Source organism: Zalophus californianus, chromosome X (genome assembly GCF_009762305.2).
Source record: "Zalophus californianus isolate mZalCal1 chromosome X, mZalCal1.pri.v2, whole genome shotgun sequence".
Lineage (NCBI taxonomy): Eukaryota > Metazoa > Chordata > Mammalia > Carnivora > Otariidae > Zalophus > Zalophus californianus.
In genome coordinates this window covers 38,611,815-38,638,413 of record NC_045612.1, presented here as the reverse complement: position 1 = coordinate 38,638,413, position 26,599 = coordinate 38,611,815, and the positions used below count along the sequence as shown (strand labels likewise).

The window sequence follows — 26,599 nt, the reverse complement described above, 5'->3', positions numbered from 1 at the left end:
TTAGGGGCAAAGGAGGGGCAAAGGGGCAAAGGGGCAAAGGAGGGGCAAAGAACTTCATATTCTGCTGACGGCCGTGAAAATTGGCAAAACTACTTTGAAGCATAATTTAGTGATATCTAGTAAAGCTGAAGATGTACATCAACGAAGAGCTTGCAATTCTACTTCCTCCACTCTCATACTGTGTGGGAGAGATGGTCTAAAACTGATCTGTCAAGAAAATGGGTCAGATATAAGAGTATTCTCTATCCCGGGGCTTCCATGTGCATACAAATCACCCACGGGTCTTGTTAAAATGCAAGTTCTGATTCAGCAGGTTTGAGATGGGGCCCAAGACTCTGCATTTCTAAGAAGCTCCTGGTGATGCCCAAGCTGCAGATATGAAACTTTATTTTGAGTAACAAAGAGGTAAAGTCTAGGTTGCCTGAAAAGGCCAGGCGGGTAGCAAAGGCGTGAAGCTGATTAGGTGGGGACGATAGTGAACTACAGAGTGCCTACCCTGAATAAAGAGGGCAGTTGCTATCCAGCTCAAGCTGCAGGGTGGAGGTTCAGAGGTTCCGATTTCTCAAGAAAGGCTGGAAATTTGGTTTTACGTGAAATCTTCCAATTTTAAAATGTTAACAACTCTTTAGAGAAGAAGGGAAAACACTATGTGAGCTAGACACAATGCATCTTTGGGCAAAATATGACCCTATGGCCTTCAGTGGGCAATCTCTGATCTAGACTCAACATGGTAACCAACAGAAAACCTACAATCAAACTGTTAAGGGGTTGCCTCTGGTATGTGGACTGGGATGGGGAGGGGAGAAGCAGGGGACTTGCTTCTCATCATGAGAGCTTCTGTATACTGTTTGGTTGTTACTACATGGGCATAGCTTTGATTTTTTTTTAATATTTTGATGTAAAAACAGAATTAAGTTTATAGTTGTTCCATATTTGCTTTGCCCATTTTAACTACAACTAAGTTCAAGCTTAATCAGGAACATATCATTTAATTATGATGTTGCTCTTATAGGAACCCATTAACCTACTTTATAGTGATCTTTCTATGATGTGATTTCTAGGAATACAACATAGTGAGAAGTAAAGCTGACCTGAAGTGAGGGTGTAAAATTAATTAAATTGCATCAACAGCCTTCTCAAGGGTCTTGTAATCAGCTGGTATTTCAGGAAACATAAAGAATCTAAGATCCCAAGGCTGGATAGTCACAGAGGTTGTCTTGTTCAACATGCTAGTGGCACTTGAACCCAATATTTCCTTAACTTATATTGTTCTATATTCCTGACTTCTTTCAGATCATGGAAGGTGTAGAATACTGGGTCCAGGTATTTAAAATATTTTTGATTAACAATAACAATATTATAATCGTAGAAATAATAACAATAGTAGAATCATAAGAGAAATAATAAATATGGTGCCTAACATTTTTTGTACACTTACACCGTGACAGGCATTGTGCCCCATGCTTGATGTTTTTCATCTCATTTGATCTAATTGATAGCTCCCTATAAATGACTTATTACTTACAAAAGGAAGCTGTGTCTTTCTCAGTGCATCATCTCAGTAGTATCTTTGCCCACAATATACAATTTCAATTTAATTACAAAAGAATAACAAACAAACTTTTTGCTAAATAACTGAGCAGCACTTTTCAGATATGTCGATGTCATGAACCACAAATAAAGACTGAGGAGCTATTTCGGATTGGAGGAGATAACAAAGCATGACAACTGAATTCAATGTATAATCTCATTTTGGGTTCTGAACTGGGAAAAATCGCTACAAAGGACAATATTCATAAAAGTAACAAATTCAAATATGTACTACAGATTAGATGACAGTATTGTATCAATTTTAATTTTCTTGAGTTAGATAAATGTACTGTGGTTATGTAAGAGAATGTCCTTGTTCTTAGAAAATACACACTGAAGTATTTAGGGATCAAGGGGCATGATATCTCCAACTTGCTTCCAAATGGTTCAGGAGAAAAATACACACACACACACACACACACACACACACACACACACACATACACATACACAGAATGATACAATAAATGAAGTAGATTGGGTAAAATATAAACACTTGTAAGTTTGAATTAATATCAAAACAAAATTTACAAAAAACGAGATTGTTAGTACTATTATCTTATACTACAGATGAAGAAAGTGAGGATCAGAAAGCTAAGAAATGTATACAATTATTAAGAGGTGGAATCTGAATTCAAACCCAGAGTTGATGATTCCAAAATCCATACTCTTAACTATTGGGGTGTATTGTCTCGAGTTAGCAATTTTGTTTTGCTTTGAGGACAAAAGGTATACTTTTGAATCAATGCTTTCTTTTTTTTTATTTTGTTTATTTATTTGAAAGAGAAAGAGATAGAGAGATAAGAGAGAGTGAGCATGAGTGGGGCGAGGGGCAGAGGGAGAGGGACATGCAGACTCCCCGCTGAGCACAGAGCCCTGCTTCAGGGCTAGATGTGAGGCTTGATCCCAGGACCCTGAGATCATGACCTGAGCTGAAAGCAGACGCTCAGCCACCTAAGCGCCCCAAATCAATGCTTTCATTAAAGCAGTCATCTTAGAGGGCTATATCCTCATTCGGTTGATGCTCTTGCTGCCTATGCTCTTTGGAAATACCAGCTAAGGTCAGTTTGCTAGTCACATACATCAGACTTCACCTTGATTTTTCACCTCTATTCCCCATATCTCATTGAAGGGAATGCATGAAGTATGTTGTATCGGTTTTCAAACTTGTCACATGACTTTATAGATATCTCTATTTAATCTTTTCCAGCCCTTTAAACACATCAAGAGCAATAATTGCTTTAAAAGCTGATGTAGGGGTGACAAGATAAATTGATGCAAGAAGAAGAGTCTTTTCAATGGTTGGTGCTGGGACAATGGAATATCCACATGCAAAAAAAAAAAAAAAATGAAGTTGAGCCCCTACCTCATACCATATACAACCATTCACTCAAAATGGATCAAAGACCTAAATGTAAGAGCTAAGACTATAAAACTCTGAGAAGAAAACAGGGAAAAATTTTCTTGACCTTGGATTAGGCAAACTCCTTAGATATGACAGCCAAAGCACAAACAAAAGAAAAATATACAAAGGTGACTTCATCAACATTAAAAATATTTATGCTGCCAAGGACAATTTTGGGGCATGTGGGTGGCTCAGTCGACTGAGCATCTGGCTCTTGATTTCAGCTCAGGTCACAGTCTCAGGGTCCTGAGATCCAGCCCCATGTGGGGCTCCACATTCAGCAGGGAGTCTGTTTGTGCCTCTCCCTCTGCCCTTCCCCCTGCCCATGCAATCTCTCTCTCTCAAATAAATAAATAAAATCTTTTTTTAATATTTTATTAATTTATTTGACAGAGAGGGAACACAAGCAAAGGGAGTGGGAGAGGGAGAAGCACGCTTCTCGCCGAGCAGGGAGCCTGATGCGGGTCTCGATCCCAGGACCCTGGGATCATGACCTGAGCCAAAGGCAGATGCCTAATGACTGAACCACCTAGGTGCCCCAATAAATAAAGTCTTTTAAAAAAAAGGACAATGTTAAGAAAATGAAAAAATAATCCACAGAATGGGAGAAAAATACTTGCAAGTCACATATCTCATAAAGGACTTAGATCCAGAATACATAATGAACTCTTACAATTCAATAATGAAAAGTAAATAACTCAATTTAAAAATTGGCAAAGGATTTGAGTAGACGTTTCTCCTAAGAAGATATGGAAATGGCCAATAAACACATAAAAAGATGCTTAACATCATTAGTCATTAGGGAAATGCAAATCAAAACCACAGTGAGCTACCTACCACTTTATACCCACAAAGATGGCATTAATCAGAAAGACAGTAACAAGTATGGGCAAAGATATGGAGAAATTGGAACCCTTGTGCATTGCTGACGAGAATGTAAAATGAGGCAGCCCCTGTAAAAAACAGTGTGGCAGTTAATCAAATGGTTAAACATAAAGTTACTACATAACCCAGCAATTCCACTCCTAAGTATATACCCAAGAGCACTGGAAACATAAGCCCACCCAAAAACCTGCACATAAGTGTCTACAGCAGCATTATAGCCAAAATAATAGCCAAAATTTGAAATAACCCAAGTATTTGTCAACTGATGGATAGATAAGCAAAATGTGATATATCCATATCATGGAATATTAATTCGCCATAAGAAAGAATGAAATACTGGGGCACCTGCGTGGCTTAGTCGGTTAAGCATCAGATTCTTGATTTTGGCTCAGGTCATGATGTCAGAGTCGTGAGATCGAGCCCGAGTTGGGCTCCACGCTCAGCTTGAGATTCTCTCTCTGCCTCACCTTTTGCCCCTCCCCCCTGCTCATGCTCACTTGTGCTCTCTCACAAAGAAATAAATAAATCTTAAAAAAAAAAAAGGAATGAAGTACTAATAAATGCTTCAACATGGATGAACCTTAAAAACAGTATGCTATGTGGAAGGAGCCAGATATAAAATGTCACATACTATACATGTGATTATATGATTCCCTTTCTATGAAATGTTTACAATAGGAAAGTCTATAAAACCAGAAAAGAGATTAGTGGTTGCCAGAGGTGGAGGGGAGAGGACACAATAGGGAATGAGTGTTAAGAGACATGGGATTTCTTTTTTGGGGTGACTGAAAATTTTCTGGTGTTAGGTAGTGGTGATTAAATGCACAACTCTGTCAATATAGTAAAAACCACTTTAAAGGGTGGATTTTAGGGGGCACCTGTGTGGCTCAGTCAGTGAAGCAATTGACTCTTGATTTTGGCTCTGGTCATGATCTCAGGGGTCCTGGGATTGGGCCCTACATCGGGCTCTGCACTCAGCATGGAGTCTGCTTGAGGATTTCTCTCCCTCTCCCACCGTCCCTCCTCCAGCTCACACACTCTCCCTCTAAAATAAATAAATAAATATTTTTAAAAAATAAAATAAAGGGTGGATTTTATGTTATGTGAATTCTATCTCACTAAAGCTGTTTTCTTTTCAAAAAGACAACATCTAATTTCCAACTCAGGAATTGCTTTAGGTTTTTTCCACTTCCCCATGCCTCCCTCCCGACCTTCCCTGTCCTCTTCGACCATCTCTGATTGTGTAGTTTTTCATTCTTACTTTCCACCTTCTTTGTTGAATTCTAAGAGACCCAGGATTTAGACATTCCATCCACAATTGTTTCAGCGATGGACACATAACCCATATCAGGCCAGTTAGAGCAAACAAAACTCAATTTAGGGACTCCCACTGCTCTACCAGGGAAGGGAATGCAACTGTTGGATGAGGCATTGTGAGACAGAAGGTACCAGATGTTTCCGCTAAGAGTCGGAAAATCGAAACCAACCTCAAGAAAGTGTCTCTGATGGCTCCTGGGTAAAACAATCTGCAGTCTGCATTAAGCCATGCATGAATTGGCTCTACCTCTAACATTTAAGCTTATCGTGAATTACAGATTGCTTGTTTTGCTTAAGCCAGTTTGGGTCTTTTTATGAATTTATTTTTGGTCACTTGCAATGAAAGAATCCTAAATGAAATGGGTTGTTTTGCTGGACTCCCAACCCTATCAGGACACGATTTCAAATCTTCCCCCCTCACAGGACCCTGCTTCATAGGCCTTTCCTATCAAAGGAGGGAGAGGTTCTTGTCTATCGAAGGAAGGACATCAGACCTTTCCAATACCATAACACATGTAAATTTAGGCTCTCGTGCAACACACAAATAAACGGGCCTCAAACAGTTGTTCCTTGTTATCTGGAAGGCTGGAAAGAAAGTGGTAATAGTACAATGTAGTAGGATGGGACTGGCATCAGGAGTTACTCTCTTCCTATCCGGAAGCCAGAGAGGTTTATTGCTAATAAGGCGGGGGGGGGGGGGGGCGGGGGGCAAAGAGCATGAAGAGCTCAATAACCTGGAGAAAGGATAAATAATTAGGTTGGCTTTGGATAAACTAGTAGAATCCCCACATGAGCAACGTCATTAGCTCTCTGTGAGAGTCAACCAAGAGAGTGTCTGTAAATAGGTGGCTTGTGGTTTGGAAACACACAGAACTCCAATTAAGGTAGGCACCTCAGAGAAACCAAAATGAAATGCGACAGTAATTAAGTAACCCGAAGCCTAAGTATATACTCTCCTGCACCTAGCCTCATGCTCGGCACATTGCAGTGGCATTAAATGTGTGTTGAATAAATGAATGGATCTGTATAAACAAAAGGGTCAACACACCAGAGGGAAATCTCAGGAGTCTCAAATAGGCAGCCGTCATCCTGGTGTAGTCCAGGGGATAGGGTATCTTATATAGATAGAAACATAGTTAGGAACATGAATGTGGAAATGGTTAGAGGCAGTAGAGATATAGACAGAGACCTGGCTCTGTGTGCTTGATTAATGTACATCCACCACTGGACTACAGAACTCCTCGCAGTGTGGGGGTCCGACCTTGGACTCTACTACATCGAATAAGGTAAATTTCACCTACGGTGGCCTCCTGGCAGCCAGCCAGCTGGCTTTCAACTGGTGATAACCTCTGCATTTGTCATGCTCTGAGCTAGCCTTAGCATTGCAACTACTTTAACCTATGTACCAAGCAGTGAAAAAGCTGACCATTGCATCGGGGAAAATGTTTTAAAAGCAGAAACCATGCTAGCCAATCAGCGTATGTAATTTTTGGCTCTGTGATTCCTCTTTCTACAATCTTAACATTGGGGGCACTCGCAAGAGGATTGGGTGAGAATATCGTCCATGCAAAAATAGTTCTAGGTCCTCTGTGGCCCCCAAGAGAAGGTCCAGAGGGCCGTCTCTCAACTCCCCTGGGCATACCACATTCACACAGGCACTGCTGCATCCCTTGTTCTATATAAAAACACGTTCCAGATTAAAAAAAAAAAAAAAAAAAAAAACAAGCTTTCCATTTCTAACTCTACTAGGTCAATGCCGGCCCTTGCTTTGCTCTTTTGTGTGGTTACACTTTCTTATCAAAGGAAAACACAGGGGCCTCGTTGAGCTCTCTGTGTCAGTCATAACTAGAGAAAGGGAGTTTGAGCCCTCCCTCATTTATTCTTTTTTTCCCTTTTTTGATCAAAAGGTCAACAAAAAATGTTTGCTCAGAGAGAAAGGATATTATGTAAATAATTAGCCCATTCCAAGATTATGTTGCACGTATATATAGTACAGTAGAGAGCTGAGAAGCAGCAGGACTGGAGAGCTTACGAGTTTGAGAAGTAGGAATTCTCTCTGTAGTTCTGCTTCTCAAGAATGCAGGCAGAGTGGATCGTACGGGCTAATGGAATGACGCCCCCAGCCCAGATCTGGATTTTCAACTGAGGAAGAATCCGAAATCGGTGAAAGGAGGCCTAAATGCTAATGCCATAATGAACTGAACAGAATCTCTTCATCGATTGGTAAAGAGGCTGTGTTCCCAAAGCAGGTAGGCTCTCTGGGTTACTGGCATGTGAACCAGTTCCTCTGTGTGGGACCAAAAAGATAGACCTTGAGAAGAAACTTCGATAAAACATTTCTAGGATAGTCCGGTAAGAGTCTGCTCAGACCAGCGCTCGCGGGGGGGGGGGGGGTGGGGGGGGGGAGCCCGGCCAGGCTGACTTTGGTGATGCTTTCTTTCTCTGCCTTTATAGGCTCAGCCACAGCTTTCTCACCTTCAGTTTGGTCTCCTGAGGCTGTCCGAAGCATCAAAAGGTAACAACAATACTGAATTCCATACCTGACCATTAACTGATGTCTCTATACCCCTTAGGAGCAAATGGGAATATTTATCTAAATATCTTTGTGTTGTTGTGGTGTTGGTGTTGTTGTCTCCCCAGGGTTGTCTTCTGCGGCCAAAGAAGACAGTGTCGATCTGGAAGGCTGCTGAAGACTGAGAATCGGATCATCCATCAGTGTTTTGAGGACATCCAGAGTCGCCATACGAGGAGCCATAGATCAACGAGCCAGCTGCTGATGAGAACAGGCATCTGACACCCCCGCCTTGTCCACGGCCTCCTCGACCTGCGCTGTCCCTAAATTGTTTCAGGTATCCGTGGCGTCTCATATCGGTTTCAGCCCCCAGCCCCGATGCTTGACACCCTCCTTCAAAAAGGGACTTTTTGCTAGCCTTGACTATACTCACATTTGCCTCTTGGGTTACGTCTGCTCTCTCTGCTCCAGGTAAACACACTACCTGATCCAGAAAGGAAAGCACAGAAAATTTGGAGGGGGAAGAAACATGGAAAAGGACATTTTAACTCACGTGGAGGCTCCGGTGACCCAGGCAAGCGACACAGACCCAGGCACACTGGCAGCACAGGCAACAGCCCAGCCTGAGGTCCAGATTCCACTTGAAGGGGCTCTACTGGCCGCAAGTAGTGGGGAAAATGTGGGGCAGCAAAGCCCGGGGCCAGGAGAGAACGAGGAGATGGAAAATAGGTCTGTTCTTATTTTGAGTCTGAGCACAGGGGCCGATGGCCAATGCCCAGATTTGGGTCCTGTTGATGCTGCACTGCAGGGGTCTAACACCTGGGGAAATGCAGGGAGGAAAGGCAGCCGGAAAAGGAGGAACAGAAAGCAAACTAAGATTGTGTATCTTCCCTGGCCTCTGACGCTACAGACTCGGGCATCTTCTGCAGCCCCAGTTCTGGGCCAGTCTCGTGTCCTCGGAGCTCTGGGGTCTGCTGATACTGGAGACAGCGAGGCGGGAGAAAACAGGGGGCAAGGGGAGGATGAAGAGAGTGAGAACACGTCTATTCTCACTGAGCCTCAGGAGGCACCTGCTGACGCCCTGTGGCCAGCAACAAGTGCAGTCCAGCCCTCTCTTGAGGAGGCATCCCTGGCAGCTGATGAGGGGATAAACACAAGGCAGAAAAAGAGCCGGAAAGGGAGAAATAAAAAGAACAAAATGATCATGGCTAGTCCTTGGCCTCTGACAGTATATGCTTGGGCATCGTACACAGACCCAGCTCAGGCTCAGATGGCTTCGGCAGGGGACAAATCACTTGCCAAAGATGGAGTCGATGGGAGGCATCAAAGCCAGGGTCCAGAGGGCGAGGCCCCAGACTCAGCTGAGGATCTGGAGCTGGTCTCATGGGAGGAGGGAGAATCCCTCTCTGCTGACAGCATGGGAGATGGAGGGACAAGCAGACATACAAAGAGCAATAGAAAGGAGAAGAGTGTCTTGGCTTGTCCTTGGCCTCTGACAGTACAAGCCTGGGCATCATTCGGAGCAGCAGATGAGGTTCAGACTCATCTCCAGGGCAAGTCTTCTGCTGCAAGTATGGAGGAGGACGTGGGGCAGAAAAACAAGCCTCAACTGGAGAATAGTGAGGAGGAGACAAAGTCCACTCCTCCTTGGCCCGCGAGGCTCCAGGCTGGCGCCTCCTTCTCAGCAACAGCTCCGGGACAGGTTTCATTTGAGGGGGCTCCTTCGCAAGACCTCCAGTCCCAGGCGAGCCAAACTGGGAGGAGGTCCCAGGAGAGAGAGGAGGAACAAGTTCAGAGCAAGGCAGAGCAAACTCTGGAAGCTGGTCAGGGTTGGAGAAGCACCAAGAGACACCCAGGGGATCAGGACTTCTGGGAATGCACAGTGATGAATTTTGCTAAGAAAGTCGACTGTTGCTATTGTGGGGAGCTCTGCTCACAAGAGCAGATGGAGGCTTTGACCTTGACCAAAGCCCACACCCACATCAGTACTTCAGTGATGGGAATGCAAGGACCAGAGAAGGAGAGGGCTGAATCTCAGGCAGTCTGGATGGGCAAATGGGAAGGTTTTTGAGATGCAGAGGAGAAAAGAAAGGGACGTAAGGGACCTAAAGAGCACTTTGGGTCCTGGAAGGACCACCATGTGTATCTGTTGGGAGAGAGCTGTTTAAAATGTTACATCAAGGCTCACAACCCAACTGGTTAATTTATTCCATGACATGGTAACATTGCAATTACTCTCTGGATGGGCAATTTCTCTCTGAAATAAGTTTTAGGTTGCTGGAGAACAGGCATAACTTCAGAGAAGCAAAAATGCTTTTTTCTCTATCTTCTTTCCCATAACATTCTCAACATTGTTGGGAACAGTGTGTTACCTATGGCTGATAAACGCTATTAGAGTCTAGAGGGTAAACCAATGACAGAATGTGTGTTGGATCCCGAGAATACTTCTCTTGACTAGAAAGTAGTATTGTAGGTTGCATATTAGATTGTAAACTGACTTGATGATTGCATTTAGTTCTAAGACCGGCCAATTTACTGTTGCTAAGACTACAAGCTAAGAGTGCAGATCCCAGTGCCTGGGACCAAAGCCCAGCTTTGCCACTTGCTATCCATGTTCCTCTGAGCAAGTCATTCTTCTCTCCTGGGTCCCCGTCTATCCCATGGGGGTAATAATAGCACCTGCTTTATAGATTGTATGATTAAATGAGTTAAAACATGTGAAGCACTTAGACTAGTACATGGCATATAATAAGCCCTCAGACACTAATCACCTGTGATTGCTTTTAACTTTCAGTACTAAATGTCATGCAAGGGTTTGGCACTGTGGTATTATGCATCTTGAAAGTTACACAAATGGCAGTGCATGTGGGAGGCAGGCGACGATGCCTCCATTTGCAATTATGGTAGCAAAGCCTTAAAGCCAAGGGGCAAAATGCTGCTTACGGGGGGAGAAGCAGACAATAAAATGGTAGCTATCATTCTGAGGTGTAGGATCTCAGCCACGGCAGGACAATGTGCAGCAATAAAGGCCGGGAGAGAATATGCTCCTGCGTTAATAGTCGTCACCGCGGGTCGGTGGGATCATGCACGGGCCACGTTTTCCCGCTTCCTGATTCTTTTGTGTAACCTCCAACGGCCTACCTCACCATGTCATCAGCAAATAATCAAAACTCATGCAGGAGGGCAACAAGGCCAAGGAGCTTTCTCCTGGTGGAGAAAGTCGGAGGAGTCAGCCAACGTGGGAGGTGCTCAGGGGACTCCCCAGCCCGCAGCTGCTGGAAGAGAGACCCAGGCACAACACAGACAGCTCCGCCCATCGCCCACCTGGAAGGAGGCAGGGATTCCATTTTTCTCCAGCTACCTGTGGGAATGAAGGAGGGCGCTCACTCTTCTGCTCTAACCAACACTTGCCTGATTTGGCAGCGACGGTGCTGCTCTTACTCTAGGTTGCTACCACCTGCCGCGTGTCTTGCCGCCTTACCTGGCAGCTTGGCTGGACAATGCAGCTGGGCATATAGGCTGAGAGTAAAGCGTAGGCTTTTGCATTGGCCTTTCGGATAGCCTGGCTTTGGGGTCGATTTAGTTAAAATGATGCCCTGGTGCATTCCCTGGCAACACTGAAGGGGTAGATATTCATGGAGGGTTCAGAGGGGGCCTAAGTGCCCCTTTTCTGTGTCCTGGATGCTCTAGCAGGCTCTTCGGGAACGTTTGGAGAAGTGTCTTTTTGAAGGTGCACAAGGGAATTTTCTGATGCCCGCTCATCTTCCTGCTGCGAGGGGCCAGCTACACTCTGATCTCACTTGAAGGGGACAGTTGTACCCTCTAGTTGGCTACATGCCTCTCTATTAAATCCAGGGCCTTAACCAGAAGAGTGAGTGTGTATATGCAGGAGTTGGGGCCTCATAGCCTCACTACCCTTCAACGCCACCTCAGAAAGGGCTCTCTGCTATGAATCAAGGTTAGAATATGGGGAATGAAAGAACTCCAGTGAAGTGGGGCGGTGGGAGAACAGGAACAAAGGAATGAATCCCTGATTTCTTTTTTCCAGGTGAGTCCTCTCCTCTATTTCTCCCACATTAGTTGGAAATTTGGGGCAGGAGAGCTACACAGGGCAAGGGGATGAGCAGGGGAAAGAGAATAAGGAGAAGCTGGTTGCCCAGTTCTTGGGTTGGTCCAAGTTTAAAGCCGAAAGAGAGGGTCAGGGGGGTCTGAGTTCCCTTCATTGTCCAGCTCAGCTCACTAGGGTAAGAGTCGAAATGTATTTGAGGCAGAAGGGCCTATAACTGTAAATAAAGACTGCATTTGCTTGACTTATTTTCTGTGTCACATTAATTTTGGGGATACTTCAAGCGCAACAGCAGGCAACCGACAAGAGTCTTGCTCTTGTGTTGGGGAGGAAACCCCAGCATCTAAGAAACACAACTGGTCTTATGGCTGTCCTTTATCATACCACTACTATGGCAGCCAGGAGGAACAAGGGTGGCCTGAGCAGTCCCCAGGGAACGGGTCTCCCCTTACAAAGGCAATATGATGGCATCGCTCACCACAGGATAAGCCGTTTAAGCTGAGCTCTCCGGGCGCAACAACTTATTTCTGTCTGTTTCAAAATAAAATCCTTCTCCCTGCCTTCCTTCCCTAAGAAGGCTTCACATTTCCAGCCCTGTCTCCCACGTGCCCCAATAGGAACCATCCACTGTGCGCAAAGCCCCTCCAGGCCTTCTCCCTGCCCCGTGATGCATTTTAGTTGGTGCATCCGGGGCTTTCTTTTGCACCTGAACCAAAGCTGCATACTCTATTGCTTCAGGGACTCAGTGAAGTTTTGTGGTAGGAAGTATTCCTGTGGGATATAGATTGTTCTAAAACTCAGGCAGCCACTTGGGGGTCACTTCCTGTATATGTAAGTGGGCTGGGTGCTCAAGGGACTACCCTTTCATCTCACAGCTAGGTAAAGAAATTGCTGGACATCATTCATTTCCCATAAAATAAATGGGTTCCCTGGGGTGGAGGTGGGGGAGCCCTGTGAAACACAAGGGCTCTTTCATGGCTTTTGCCTTAACTGACAATCCTGAAGTACCCAGAGTTTATATAGTGCTTAGCTCCCAAGAAGTTCACAGTGCTCCTTGATATCAAAACTGCCCTGGGTTGGCTCAGTGGGTAGAGCCTGAGACTCTTGATCTCGGGGTCATGAGTTCGAGCCTCATGTTGGATGTAGAAATTATTAAATAAAACAAAATAAAGGGGCACCTCAGTGGCTCAGTCAGTTATGCATCTGCCTTCGGCTCAGGTCATGATCCTAGAGTCCTGGGATCGAGCCCCACATCGGGCTCCCTGCTGGGTGGGGAGTCTGCTTCTCCCTCTGCCTCTTCCCCCTCCACCGGCTTGTGCTCTCTCTCTCTCTCTCAAATAAATAAATAAAATCTTTTAAAAAATAAAATAAAATAAGATCTTTAAAAAAAAACAAAACAAAACATGCTGTCCTTAGTATATGAAGGTGACATCAGTGACCCATTAGCAGTAGGATGGCCTTTGGAGTGGTTTTGCCACTAGGGATGAGGCTACACCCAGTCTTTAAGTCTCATTCCTTGTGACCGTGGGCAGCCATTTTCCAGCCAGGATTGGACCTCGGAAGGGAGCAAAGCTAATTGAGCCACAGAGTCCCCTCCCTTGTCCCCAAGCTCTAACCACCGCAGCTCACCAGCCAGAAGTGCTTCCGGCTCCAGGAACATGGGCTCTGGAGTCTATCTGAATTCAAATCCTGACTCTTCTTACTAACTTGCATAAATTACTTAACCCTTCCATGCCTCGATTTCTTCACCTGTAAAAAGAAACCAACAATAGTTGGTTTGGTCTCTTAAGATTGATGTGAGGATTTTTTAAAGATTTCATTTATTTGAGAGAGAGCGAAAGCGAGAGAGCAGGCACGATTGAGGGGAGGGGCAGAGGGAGAAGCAGACTCCCCGATGACCAGGGAGCCCGATGTGGGGCTTGATCCCAGGACCCTGAGATCATGACCTGAGCCAAAGGCAGATGCTTAACTGACTGAGCCACCCAGGCACCCCAAGCCTATTGTAAGGATTAAAAGAGAAAATATGTGTCAAGTGTCTGGAGTAATGCCTGGCATGTATTTAAGTATTCATGTTTGCTGCTACTATTATTCATTCTTCTCCAATGACAAAAACAAGAGGGTATGTATTTTGCCCTGTGGGATTTGGTTTGCCCTATGCCCCAGTGCCAATCTCTTCTCCATCTTCATTTGGTTGTCAAACTAGATTCCTTGATAGTCATATAATGCCCAGCCCCAGCCCTCCCCCCCTGCCCATCCTGCCAATATTACTCAAGTGCTTTTGGGTGGGGATCAGACACTGCCATGGGTGCTGCAAAGAAACATCAAAGAAATACTATCTCTTCCTTCAATGAGCTCAACATTTACCTTGGGAAATGGGCCAAAAAGAAGGTAATTTTGGCACCATACATGCTCTATCACAGTGAGCACAGCCAAAACCTACTGGGCCTAGGCAGATGCAAACCCAGCCTCAGAGCATGTTTTTAACCTAAGGATAAGAAAGCCACAATAAAAGGTCTGGGAGATATCTTAGAAGACATTCCTGGTTTAAACAAAAAATGAGGGGTCTGGTTTCTTAACGAGGTGAGAAAAATCCACATCTATCAATTACCCCAAACTATGCTGGATACTGTGAGACTATCTCTGCGTTTATTTATCTACCTACTTATGTATTCCTCATTTCAGCAGGGTGCTGGGCCCTTGAAGAGTTTCCAATCTAGCAAAAGTCTTCAAACAACTTTTAAAAATGCAACCACAGGACAAAATATTGCATGACCCCACGCATATGAGGCACCCAGAGTAGTCAAATGTATAGAGACAGAAAGTAAAATACTGGCGGCCAGGTGTGGGGAAAAGGGGTATGGAGATTTCAAGTTTAATGGATACAGAATTTCAATTGGCAATAATATAAAAGTTCTGGAACTACATGGTGGCGATGGTTGCACAACATGACTGTACTTAATGCTACAGAATTCTCCACCTAATAATGATTCATATGGTAAAGTGTATGGTATGTGTCTTTTACCACAAATTAAAAAACAATGCAAGATGGTATAAAAAAAAAAAAAACACCTCACCGGCTAATTATACAACTTTGCTGAAAGTCATTTCTGGCCATATTCAGAAGAAGGAATTCAGAAGAAGGAAAGCTCAAGGAAGGGTAGAGCAGCTCAGGAAAGTGTTACCAAAGAGTCAAGATAAGAGCCGGGCTTATGAGTGGGAACAGTGTGTAGAGGAGCCCCACAGAAAGAGGCGTGTATGTTTAGGAGAACAGTGGGAACCAAGGCCATTTGCATGGAGTGGGGTCTGGCCCCGGAGGGGCAGCAGGCAGACATTTAAACTGTGTGTGTGTGTGTGTGTGTGTGTGTGTGTGTGTGTGTGTGTGTGTGTGTGTGTGATAGATAGAGAGAGAGAGAGAGCACACAACCAGGGGGGAGGGGCAGAGGGAGAGGGAGAAGCAGGCTTCCCACTGAGCAGGGAGCCCGATGCGGGGCTCGATCCCAGGACCCCGGGATCGTGACCTGAGCTGAAGGCAGACACTTCACCGACTGAGCCACCCAGGATCCCCACAACTTCATTTTTTATTTCTGAAATCTGAGCAACATCTGCAGTCTAGTTAATTATAATGAGCCTGGTTTGGGTAATACACTAATTATGTAAGATGTCACAATTGTGTGTGTGGGGGGGAATCTGGGGGGTGGGTACAAGGGAACTCTTGGCACTATTTCTGCAACTTCCTATGAGTCTATAATTATTTCAAAACCAAAGGTTAGACAATGAATGTTTGAAAGATCAGTCAGTCACATGTGTGCATGATGGTTTGAAAGGAGACAACATGGAGACAGGAGGAGAAGCTGTTTCAAGCAGATCTTTCTCCACCTAAACGTGGCTCATTCAGAAAAGAGGTTGGTGCCGAGTAAACAAAACCCTTGCTCCTGCTGTTCAGTCAAAGAGAAATTTGGAATGTATTGGATCTGAGAGCCAAACGCTGTGTGTCACTGGATGAGGATGTTTGGTCTTGGAAGTTCGGAGTTAAGAGTGATTTTTCTAGGGGCGCCTGGGTGGCTCAGTCAGTTAAGCATCGGACTCTTGATTTTGGCTTAGGTCATGATCTCAGGGTCGTGAGATCAAGCCCCATGTCTGGCTCTGCCCTGGGCATGGAGCCTGCTTGGGATTCTCTCCTTCTTCTCCCTCTGCCCCTCCCCGCCCCCGAGCTTGTGCAGTACGTGTGTGTGTGCGCACGCACTCTCTCTCTCCCTCTCTAAAAAAAAAAAAAAAAAAAAAAAAAAAAAAAAAAGAGTGATTTTCTAGTCAGCCTTCTAGAGGTGAGTCAGGCTCTGCCATGGTGAACAGCAACCTGTTTAATAAAAAGATGCAGATGTTAGACCACCAAACTGGAGCTTGTTCTCTACGAAAACACAATGGAAACACCTCTAAATACCTGTAGCCCGCAGAGAAGGGACTGGGCTTGGCATAGTCTTCAGCAAGTGAGTGGGCATCTGGCTGTACAACATGCCCACTGAGCGACAGGAACTCAGAAGACCATCGTCCAAACATCATCTGCTTGCCCAGAGAAGCCCACTCAGTCTCCGAAATCCGCAAAGGAAAAAGTTGAATGCTGGCAAGTAACTTTTCCCCTGCTTTCTTTCCTTGCATTTGAAGAGAAGCAGAATTTACCACCTCAGAATATGTCACTTGGGCATGAGGATTGTTGTGAGCTAAAGGCAATCAACACCCAGCAGATTCAGGAGGAGCTCTTTACCTCCCTCTCCACTGCCAACATTTCCATTGGAAATGGGGGCCTGTAGCAGGGAGAGAGCTATAACCAGCGATACCTTTTTACCTAAGAAACTTACCTGCACACCAGGGCAAACTTTGTTTTATAAACGTTTCCTCTTGCCTTCCTGTGAATGGCCTTCCTCCCCCTTGGTCTCCCTAGACTCTTACCCCTTTCTTTAGCTCAGGGTGCACATAATTAAATTTGTTTTTCTCCTGCTGATCCATCTTAAGTCAATTTAATTACTAGATCAGCCAAAGAACCTAGAAGAGAAGAAGGGACAATTTTTCTGCCCCTCCACATGTCTTTTCAGAAAGCAGATGTTGGTTGGGGTGGGCAGAGGGTGAAGAGGCAGGAGTTGGGGGGCATCCTTCCAGATCATCTCTCTCAATGGATGGCTAGCCCATCCTCCCTCTGCTACCCCTCCCAGCTGAGCGGGGACCACACCGGGACCACCTCAGTGGAGCCACCGGGACTAAATCCCACCAGCTGGCTTTAGTGGGTTGCCCAGAGGCAAACCAAAAGAGGAGTGGGGGAGGGTGAAGAGAAGGCACTGGAAGCTCTTCTTCCCTGTTTCATCTTCCACTTGTCCTTTTATGCAGTCTGTAGCCTGCATCCCATTCGCCTTCTTCCTTCAGCATTTCTTCCCGGGAGATGGGGCTCGGGCTGCCTGCTGAGTTTGCTCCCTGTCTTGCACAGCAGCTGGCCTCCTTAATGCCTCCGAGGTAGCTCCATTATCTTGATTGTTTCAGTTTGGGCCGTGTAATGAAACCAGCCGGTCATGAATACAGAAGATTTATCACTTAATAGCTGCGCGGCTTGGGTCATTAAGGAGGAGGAGAGGAACAGCGGAGGGATTGTTAATCTTGCAGAAACTGTAACGTGGAGATGGCCATTTGTTCCCCGTTGTATCCTTTAAGGCTCCCCTCTGCGAAAGGATGGCTTGTGTTTGGTCTTTTTGGCCTTGGGGGTCGGGAGCCCGCTCTGGGGCTTCTGCCCGGGGCAGGGTGAAGGGGAAAGCAGACCGGAGGGTTTGGAGCTGCTGAGAGCAAGCTGTGTACTTCTGGTTTTGCATATCCCCTTCAGGTGCACCCCCTGCAGGGCCTGCTGTGAAGGTATTTGCATGATTGCCTGGGCCGGTATTTGCATTCACCTGGGCAGGTAGCTCAGTTCCTCTTCGTCCCACTGTGCCCTTGTGGCTCCAGGGAGAGTTCGCCAAAGGGACGCAAAACCGGAATGCCTTCCTTTGTCACATCCCAAACTCCATTCCCGTTCAGCCAGTGACTGATGAGGGGCCTTGACCCTGACCTGTAGCAGTGCTCCCACAGAGCAGAACATTTACCCCAAAGCCAGAGTCTACACCAGGCCAAAATGAATCACTCTTCATTCTGAAACTGTGTACTGGGGTTGGGGTGACAAAGAGGGGTTTTTGAAGCTGGGGAACCCCTTGAGCACCCCTAGCAGTTGACTGTGTGATTTGCCCTGCTTTCAACCTGTGCTCTTTTCCTGTGAACACCCTGGGCTACTAAACCAGCCCTGTGGTGAACTGGGGGTGTATGTGCCCCATTGGGGAAGAAGATGAGCGGGCATCAGAAAATTCCCTTGTGCACCTTCAAAAAGACACTTCTCCAAACGTTCCCGAAGAGCCTGCTAGAGCATGCAGGACACAGAAAAGGGGCACTTAGGCCCCCTCTGAACCCTCCATGAATATCTACCCCTTCAGTGTTGCCAGGGAATGCACCAGGGCATCATTTTAACTAAATCGACCCCAAAGCCAGGCTATCCGAAAGGCCAATGCAAAAGCCTACGCTTTACTCTCAGCCTATATGCCCAGCTGCATTGTCCAGCCAAGCTGCCAGGTAAGGCGGCAAGACACGCGGCAGGTGGTAGCAACCTAGAGTAAGAGCAGCACCGTCGCTGCCAAATCAGGCAAGTGTTGGTTAGAGCAGAAGAGTGAGCGCCCTCCTTCATTCCCACAGGTAGCTGGAGAAAAATGGAATCCCTGCCTCCTTCCAGGTGGGCGATGGGCGGAGCTGTCTGTGTTGTGCCTGGGTCTCTCTTCCAGCAGCTGCGGGCTGGGGAGTCCCCTGAGCACCTCCCACGTTGGCTGACTCCTCCGACTTTCTCCACCAGGAGAAAGCTCCTTGGCCTTGTTGCCCTCCTGCATGAGTTTTGATTATTTGCTGATGACATGGTGAGGTAGGCCGTTGGAGGTTACACAAAAGAATCAGGAAGCGGGAAAACGTGGCCCGTGCATGATCCCACCGACCCGCGGTGACGACTATTAACGCAGGAGCATATTCTCTCCCGGCCTTTATTGCTGCACATTGTCCTGCCGTGGCTGAGATCCTACACCTCAGAATGATAGCTACCATTTTATTGTCTGCTTCTCCCCCCGTAAGCAGCATTTTGTCCCTTGGCTTTAAGGCTTTGCTACCATAATTGCAAATGGAGGCATCGTCGCCTGCCTCCCACACGCACCGCCATTTGTATAATTTAGGGGGAGCATGGATGTGTCTGGTGCTGTGGAGTTATGTGTCCTAATAACCCCTCAGGTCTGTTTTTGATGCAGAACCTTACCTCCACCCATGGGCTGAAGTTGGGCAAATGTTGATCCCGAAAAATGTCCTGTAGAAGTCATGTTTAAAGTTGGGGCATCTTTAGCTGTGTGGCTTCCAAGTCATCGACGTGGCCTACTGTGTCCAGTCCATGATGTCCAGCTTATCCAGGCTTCCCCAGGACTTCCTGTTTTTAGCACTAAAAATCCTGTCTCCCAGGAACTGCCTCAGTCCTGGGCAAATTTGAATGTTGGAGAGACTGTCTCTGTTTCAACACAGAAAAGTCCTGCGTCTCCAGAAACCCTTTAGTCCCAGGCAAACAGAAATGGTTGGTCACTCTCCAGGAGATTCCGTAAAGAATTGGCTTGTGGCATTCATTTTACCAGGGGCATTTGCATTGTCATAAATGCATCTTCTCAATCCTGAGGGCTTCACAATCCAAAGGAATGATGGCTAATAATGGAATCACAGGCACTAGGACCAGCTGGTGGGAAATCATCCCGGCCCCCATGCCTTTCAATTATTATTCAATTGACCGCATTTTCTGCCAGCCCTCCGCCCCTGCAGGCAACCTGCGGAGCCCTATTGCAATTTTTGGGAGCCCTTACCCCCTAGGGTGTGGTTCTCAAGCAGAGGCTTGAATCAGAGTCACCTGGAGGGCTTGCTAAAAACAGATTTCTGGGTGCCATCCGCAGAGTTTCCGATTCAGTCTGGGTGGGGCCTGAAATGTGCATTTCTAAGGAGTTCCCAGGTGATGCTGATGCCGGTGGTCCCTTGCCCTTACTGAGCAGCAGGGCGGAGTGGTTAGGAGTGCACACTGCAGGCGCCCTGCCAGGGTTAGGATCCTTGCTTTAGGCGATTTGGTTTCACAGCCTTAGCTAGTTAACCTCTTGTGCGTCTGGTTCCTTACTGATAAAAATGCAGATAATAATGGGACCTCTCTCATCGGATTTTTGTGAGATCATGGAACAGTGCCTGCCTGGCCTGTAGTAAGCTGCGTGAGTGTTTTTGATCATTACCCCCAAGCTCGGAAGAACTGATCAGCTATTTTTCTTCTTTAGACTTCAAGCAAGCTGCAGACACTTTGTACTCCTACAGCCATGCCTGGCCACTGGGCTGGGTTTGCAGCTGCCCTGCTTCTCCCAGATGCTGACTGCCCCTCTGGAGAAGACTGGCTGAGTTAACATTCAGTGTTCTCTCCATCCCACCCTGCAGGCTCTTAGAGAGCTTCCAGAATGTTTTCTGGGAGAATGCCCAGCAGTGTATCCACAAAGCAGCCCAAAGTATTTGAATAACACATGGCCCTATAAACTCCACAGACAAAGCCTTAGTTGTTGGGCAAGAAAGACCACTTAGTTGAAATAGACACATGTGGACTTCTTTGTTTAAGGAGAGATGAGTTTATAGCAGGATGCAAACATTCAGAGTGTGTGTGTGTGTGTGTGTGTGTGTGTGTGTGTGTGTGTGTGTTTGTGTATTCTCGTCCTCCATTAGGAGGGATCATTTGGCCCATTGTCAGCGAAGGGCAACCTTCTCCAGGATGAAAGGAATATTTTTTCTCTTCCCTAGGATCGAAGGAACATCTCTTATGTTCAAGAAGTAGAGTTAGGTGATTAAGTTTTGTGAACACTGAGCCCCTTCCCTGACCTCCATGGAAGATAAACCTATTTTCTTTTTTTAAAACATTTTTAATTTATTTATTTGAAAGAGAGAGAGCACAAGCAGGGAGAGTGGAAGAGGGAGAAGGAGAAGCAGGCTCCCCACTGAACAGGGAGCCTGACCCGGCGCTCGAATCCCAGGACCCTGGGATCATGACCTGAGCCGAAGGCTGATGATTAACTAAGCCACCCAGGCGCCCCGATAAACCTGTTTGTTATTGCCATGGATTCAGGCTCCAGTTTGAAGAAGCCACTGCGGCTCTCCCTGGTGGGCCCTGAAGGGCTTATTGCTAGTGTCAGTAAGAGAGTGAAGCGGGTCTGTTGGGAATAGTGGCAAGCCAGAGAGTGCATGGCTGGGTTGAAAGGGGCAGGCACCATTTAGAAGCAACAAATGTTTGCCAACTAGAATTTGGACCCGTGTTGCTGGATTTTAGGAGTTGGGGAAAAAAGCTCAAATTCCAACTTTTAATAGAGTATCTCCTGACTCTTAAATGTTGTCAACCAACTGTAACCTTAAAAAAAAAAATTACCATGTGAGCCAAACAAATATGTCCAAAGCACATATTTGCTGCCAGTATTTGACTTATGGGTGATAATGAGAAAAAAAAAAGACAGCAGGGCTTTTAGTATGGATGGTAAATGGGGTTAGCAGCAAGCAGGCAAGAGAGGCTGTGTGGTTGGGGGAGGGATCAGGAGCCTAAGTACGGTCCTTGCAAGGGTAAGCACTGCTCGAGAGAGACAAAGTGAGTGGGCTCCCAAGGAGGGGCTCTGTGGGAGGCACCATCTGTACACTAGAGACATGTTGGATCTAAATCCTTGCCAGCTGACCATCCTATCTTCAGTGGTTGGGAATAAGAACAACTAACATTTCCTGGACACTTACACTGTGCCAGGCATGGCCATGAACGCTTTCCATGGATGGCTTCATTTAATCATCACACTATTCCTGGGAGGGTGGTCTTGTTGTTCTCCCCATGTTCCTTCATTTCACCCATTACCCTACTCTTGCCCCAGTTGACTTCAGGGAGCAGGAGCTTTGCTATGTCTGGACAAGCACCCCACAAGCCAATGCACTGCTGTGGGTAGAATGCTCAGTTAGTAGCTACCATGGATGTCATGCAGCAACAACACCCCAATTCTGAGAAACCTAGGACTCCTAGCTCACAGAGAAGCTCCTGAACCTGTTCTCTGAGGCAATGAGTTTAACATGTGAGAATGTCAAATTTGAGACAGTGCAAAGTAGCTATGCTATTATACTAGTATCTCCTGTTGTCTTAGAAACCAACAGCAGGGTGCCTGGGGGGCTCAGTCGGTTAAGCGTCTGCCTTTGGCTTGGGTCATGATCCTGGAGTCCCGGGATCGAGTCCCGCATCGGGCTCCCTGCTCAGCGGGGGGTCTGCTTCTCCCTCTGACCTTCTTCCCTCTCGTGCTCTCTGGCTCTCATTCTCTCTCTCTCTCAAATAAATAAATAAAATCTTTAAAAAGAAAAGAAAAGAAAGCAACAGCAGAGCCCTGGAGGAGTGACCTAGACCTACAAGACAGGTCAGCTTTGACGGGAGGGAAGGCATAGACTCTCTCTGCCCTGGAAAGTGGCTCCGTACAGGACATTGCAGGGAGGGATCTGGGGGGACGGGAGGACAACACAAAGATGCTAGGGACCCAGAGCAGAGCAGAGTGGAAAGAAAAGCTAGAAGGAGGCAAAGATAAAGTTGGCCTGCTACATGACTTTTCTGAAAGCCAATTTTATATGGATGCCATTAGCCTAGCTGGGAAAGAGCCAGAGAAGGAAATGGTCCAAATGCTAGACTAAGGTCTCTGGTCTCTTTGAACATCACCCCTCCCCCATTTCTTTGTGTAACTACAGCCACAGAAGCAGAAAGGGGATTGTGAATCTGGCCTAAGTTCATGGTTTATCATTACCTAAACATATATTTACCAAAGGCTTACCAAACAGGGCTTTTTAAAGTTCTGGACAATGTCCTGTCTGGTATTTTCTTAGGAAATGAAATTGTTGCTTCATCAAATGATGGGTTATTTATTGATGGAGAAAAGTAGCCAGCAGGACCATTTCCCCATCTTGCTTAGTAACTTTTACACGCACTCTAAATTGTATTTATATAATGGCTTAGGGCTAGTAGTTACTAAATAACAGGAAATTCTGAAAAAGTTTCAGTATATATAAGATACCAAAACTTTTTAGCTAGGGACAGTTCCATGTTCACTTTATAATGTCAAGCTAAAGTTGGTGGATTTTCCCCCATGAACTCCTGAATACAAATACTTTGGACCCACTGGTTAGTTGGTCATTCAATAACATTTATTGGTGCTCACTGTTGCCATCCTTGTGCTTAATAACGATAGCTACCACTTATTGAGCACCTAATATCTGCTAGACATTTGGCTATTAGATTATCTGATTTAACCCTGAAAACCACCCTATTCACTTAGTGTAGCCACCTCCATTTTTTTTTTCAGGCAAGGAAACTGAGACTTAGTTATATAACCTGCCCAGGGCCAGTGCTCTTCAACTTCACGTGGTAACAACCACCACACCGTCAATACCAATGATTGACTTTTGCTGACTACTTGCCACATGCCTTTGACATATGTGTCATCTCATTTAATTCTCAGAAGAATGACTCTGTGAGCTCAGTGCTGTCATTATGATTAGCCCTATTTTACATGGGAGGGAAATGAGGCTCCAAATGGTAATCTGCCCCAAGTCCCACAGCTGGTAAATGAAAGAATTGTGATTTATAGTAGGTCCCTCTAAACAATCAACAGAGCTAAAAGGCAGCCTACTGAATGGGAGAAGATATTCACAAATGGCATATCTGATAAAGGGTTAATATCCAAAATACATAAAGAACTGATACACCTCAACACCCAAAAATCAAATAATGCAACTGAAAAATGGACAGAAGACATGAACAGACTTTTTTCCAAAGAAGACATCCAGATGGCCAGCAGACACATGAAAAGATGCTCAACATCACTCATCATCAGGAAAATGCAAATCCTTGCAACGACGTGGATGGAACTGGAGGGTGTTATGCTCAGTGAAATAAGTCAGTCAGAGAAAGACATGTATCATATGACCTCACTGCTATGAGGAATTCTTAATCTCAGGAAACAAACTGAGGGTTGCTGGAGTGGGGGTGGGGTGGGAGGGATGGGGTGGCTGGGTGATAGACATTGGGGAGGGTATGTGCTATGGTGAGCACTGTGAATTGTGCAAGACTGTTGAATCACAGATCTGTACCTCTGAAACACATAATGCAATATATGTTAAGAAAAAAAAAGAAGAAGAAGATAGCAGGAGGGGAAGAATGAAGGGGGGGAAATTGGAGGGGGAGACGAACCATGAGAGACGATGGAGTCTGAATAACAAACTGGGGGTTCTAGAGGGGTGGGGGGTGGGGGGATGGGTTAGCCTGGTGATGGGTATTAAAGAGGGCACGTTCTGCATGGAGCACTGGGTGTTATATGCAAACAATGAATCATGGAACACTACATCAAAAACTAATGATGCAATGTATGGTGATTAACATAACAATAAAAATTTTAAAAGGAAAAAAAGTGAAAAAAAAAACAACTACAATGAGATATCACCTCACACCTGTCAGAATGGCTAAAATCAAAAACACAAGAAATAATAAGTGTTGGCGAGGATGTGGAGAAACAGGAACACTTGCGCACTATTGGTGAGAATGCAAACTGGGGCAGCCACTCTGAAAAACAGTATGGAGGTTCCTCAAAGACTTAAAAATAGAGCTACCCTATAATTCAGCAATCACATTACTGGGTATTTACCAAAGAATACAAAAACACTGATTCAAAAGGATACATGCACCCCTATGTTTATTGCAGGATTATTTACAATAGCCAAATTATGGAAACAGCCCGGGTGTCCCATCGACTGATGAATGGATACAGAAGATGTGGTATATATATACAATGGAATATTATTCAGCCATAAAAAGGAATGAAATCTTGCCATTTGCAACGACATGGATAGAGCCAAAGAATATAATGCTAAGTGAAATAAGTCAGTCAGACAAAGACAACTACCATATGAATTCATTCATATGTTGAATTTAAGAAACAAAACAAACAAGCAAAGGAAAAGAGAGAGAGAGAGAGAAACCATGAAACAGACTCTTAACTATAGAGAACAAACTGATGGTTACGAGAGGGGAGGTGGATGGGAGGATGGGGGAAATAGATGATGGGGTTTAAGGAGTACACTTACCCTGGTGAGCACTGAGTGATGTATAGAATTGTTGAATTACTATATTGTACACCTGAAACTAATATAACATTGTACATTAACTGTACTGGAATTAAAATAAAAAACTTAATAAAAAAATAAAGTAAGTCCGTCTGACACCAGACACCAACTCAAAGGTCACCGCCTCCAAGAATCTTTCCATAAACTCTCTAAAATGTTTTAGGTGTCCACATACCATGTTCATATTACACCCTGCTTGCTCTGTCAGAACAAATCATTAACGTTGTTACTATTACTAGTATTATTATTTTTTTAGTGTTTTGTGCAAAACACTGTGCATACATTATCCCTAGTCCTTGAAATGGTGTGTGAAAGAGACATTATTAGCCTTATTGGCTGGGAAACAGGCTCAGCTCAGAGAAGTTAAGTAACTTGGTTAAGATCACACATCTAGTGGAGATGGAGCTGGGATTCAAATCCAAGTGTGTTGGTCTCCACTGAGTCAAAGTCCATACTTTTCCCACCAAACAATGCTACCTTCCTTCGTTTTGTATTGAAATTGTGTTTACTTATCTATATGATCTAATTGGCCAAGTATCAGCACACTTTTTAGGGAAAGGACCAGATAGTAAATATTTGAGACTTTGCAGGTCATATAGTCTCTGCTGGTCATAGCATTAAAGCAGGCATAGACAATACATAAGCAAATACATAAGCAAACAAGTGTGGCTGTGTCCCAATAAATCTTTATTTATGCATACTGAAATTTGAATTTCATATAATTCTCATGTGTCATTTACATATATTCTTTTTTAAAAAAGATTTTATTTATTTTATTTGAGAGAGAGAAAGAGAACATGAGCAGGGGGAAGGGCAGAGAGAGCAAGGGAGAGACTCTCAAGCAGACTCCTCACTGAGCACAGAGCCCAAAGCAGGGCTTGATCTCACAGCCCTAAGATAGTGACCTGAGCTGAAACTAAGAGTCAGATGCTTAACTGACTGAGCTTCCCAGGTGCCCCTATTTTTTTTTTTAATTTTCTTTTCAACCATTTAAAAATGTAAAGACCATTCTTTGCTCACAGGCCATAAAGAAACAGGCAACAGGCTGGATTTGGCTACTGGGCCCCTACAATAGGCTGATAACTCCTTGAGGATAGAGGTTAGTTCTCTTCATTGATTTCTTCAGGATTTAACCCAGTGCCCATAGTCAGGGCCTAGTAAATATTTGCTGAGAGGCAGACTTCAGCTAGAGCCTAGACCCCAGAGCATAGACTTTGCTTTGATTTAAATTCCAACTTTGTCACTTTCTAGCTGGGTGACATTAGGCAAGTCACTGTTATATTACTCTCAGCTTCCTCATCCAAAAGTGGGTACAGGGGCGCCTGGCTGGCTTAGTCAGTAGATTGTGCAACTCTTGTTTGGTGGTGCATACAGTGAGGTGGAGTGTGCATGCTTTGCCTAAATATATTAAATTCAAAACCAGAAACAAACAAGCAGTGAATGACTGTGCAAGACAAGCAAACCCCATCTGCTATGGACCCCTGCTAGAAGGCTTCTAGAGACGGCTTACAGTCACCTAGTTCAGGTCCAAAACAGGAGATGG

The 26,599-nt window shown here is 45.3% G+C and overlaps 1 protein-coding gene and 1 long non-coding RNA gene across 3 annotated transcripts in view; one reads left to right on the top strand and one right to left on the bottom strand.

The window, feature by feature from the left end:
- Nucleotides 1–26,599, bottom strand: part of LOC113930298 — a 103,576-nt gene that overhangs the window by 64,174 nt on the left and 12,803 nt on the right. The window lies entirely within an intron of this gene.
- On the top strand, nt 7,231–12,003 carry LOC113930297. Of its 2 annotated transcripts, none has more exons than XM_027607503.2 (4): nt 7,231–7,446; nt 7,652–7,712; nt 7,838–8,046; nt 8,181–12,003. In XM_027607503.2, exon 4 carries the CDS (start codon nt 8,239–8,241, stop codon nt 9,778–9,780), a length of 1,542 nt encoding a protein of 513 aa, XP_027463304.1. In that variant the 5' UTR covers nt 7,231–7,446; nt 7,652–7,712; nt 7,838–8,046; nt 8,181–8,238; the 3' UTR covers nt 9,781–12,003. The 2 variants fall into 2 exon arrangements, with proteins under 2 accessions (XP_027463304.1, XP_027463303.1); XM_027607502.2 differs by having other exon boundaries at nt 7,231–7,549.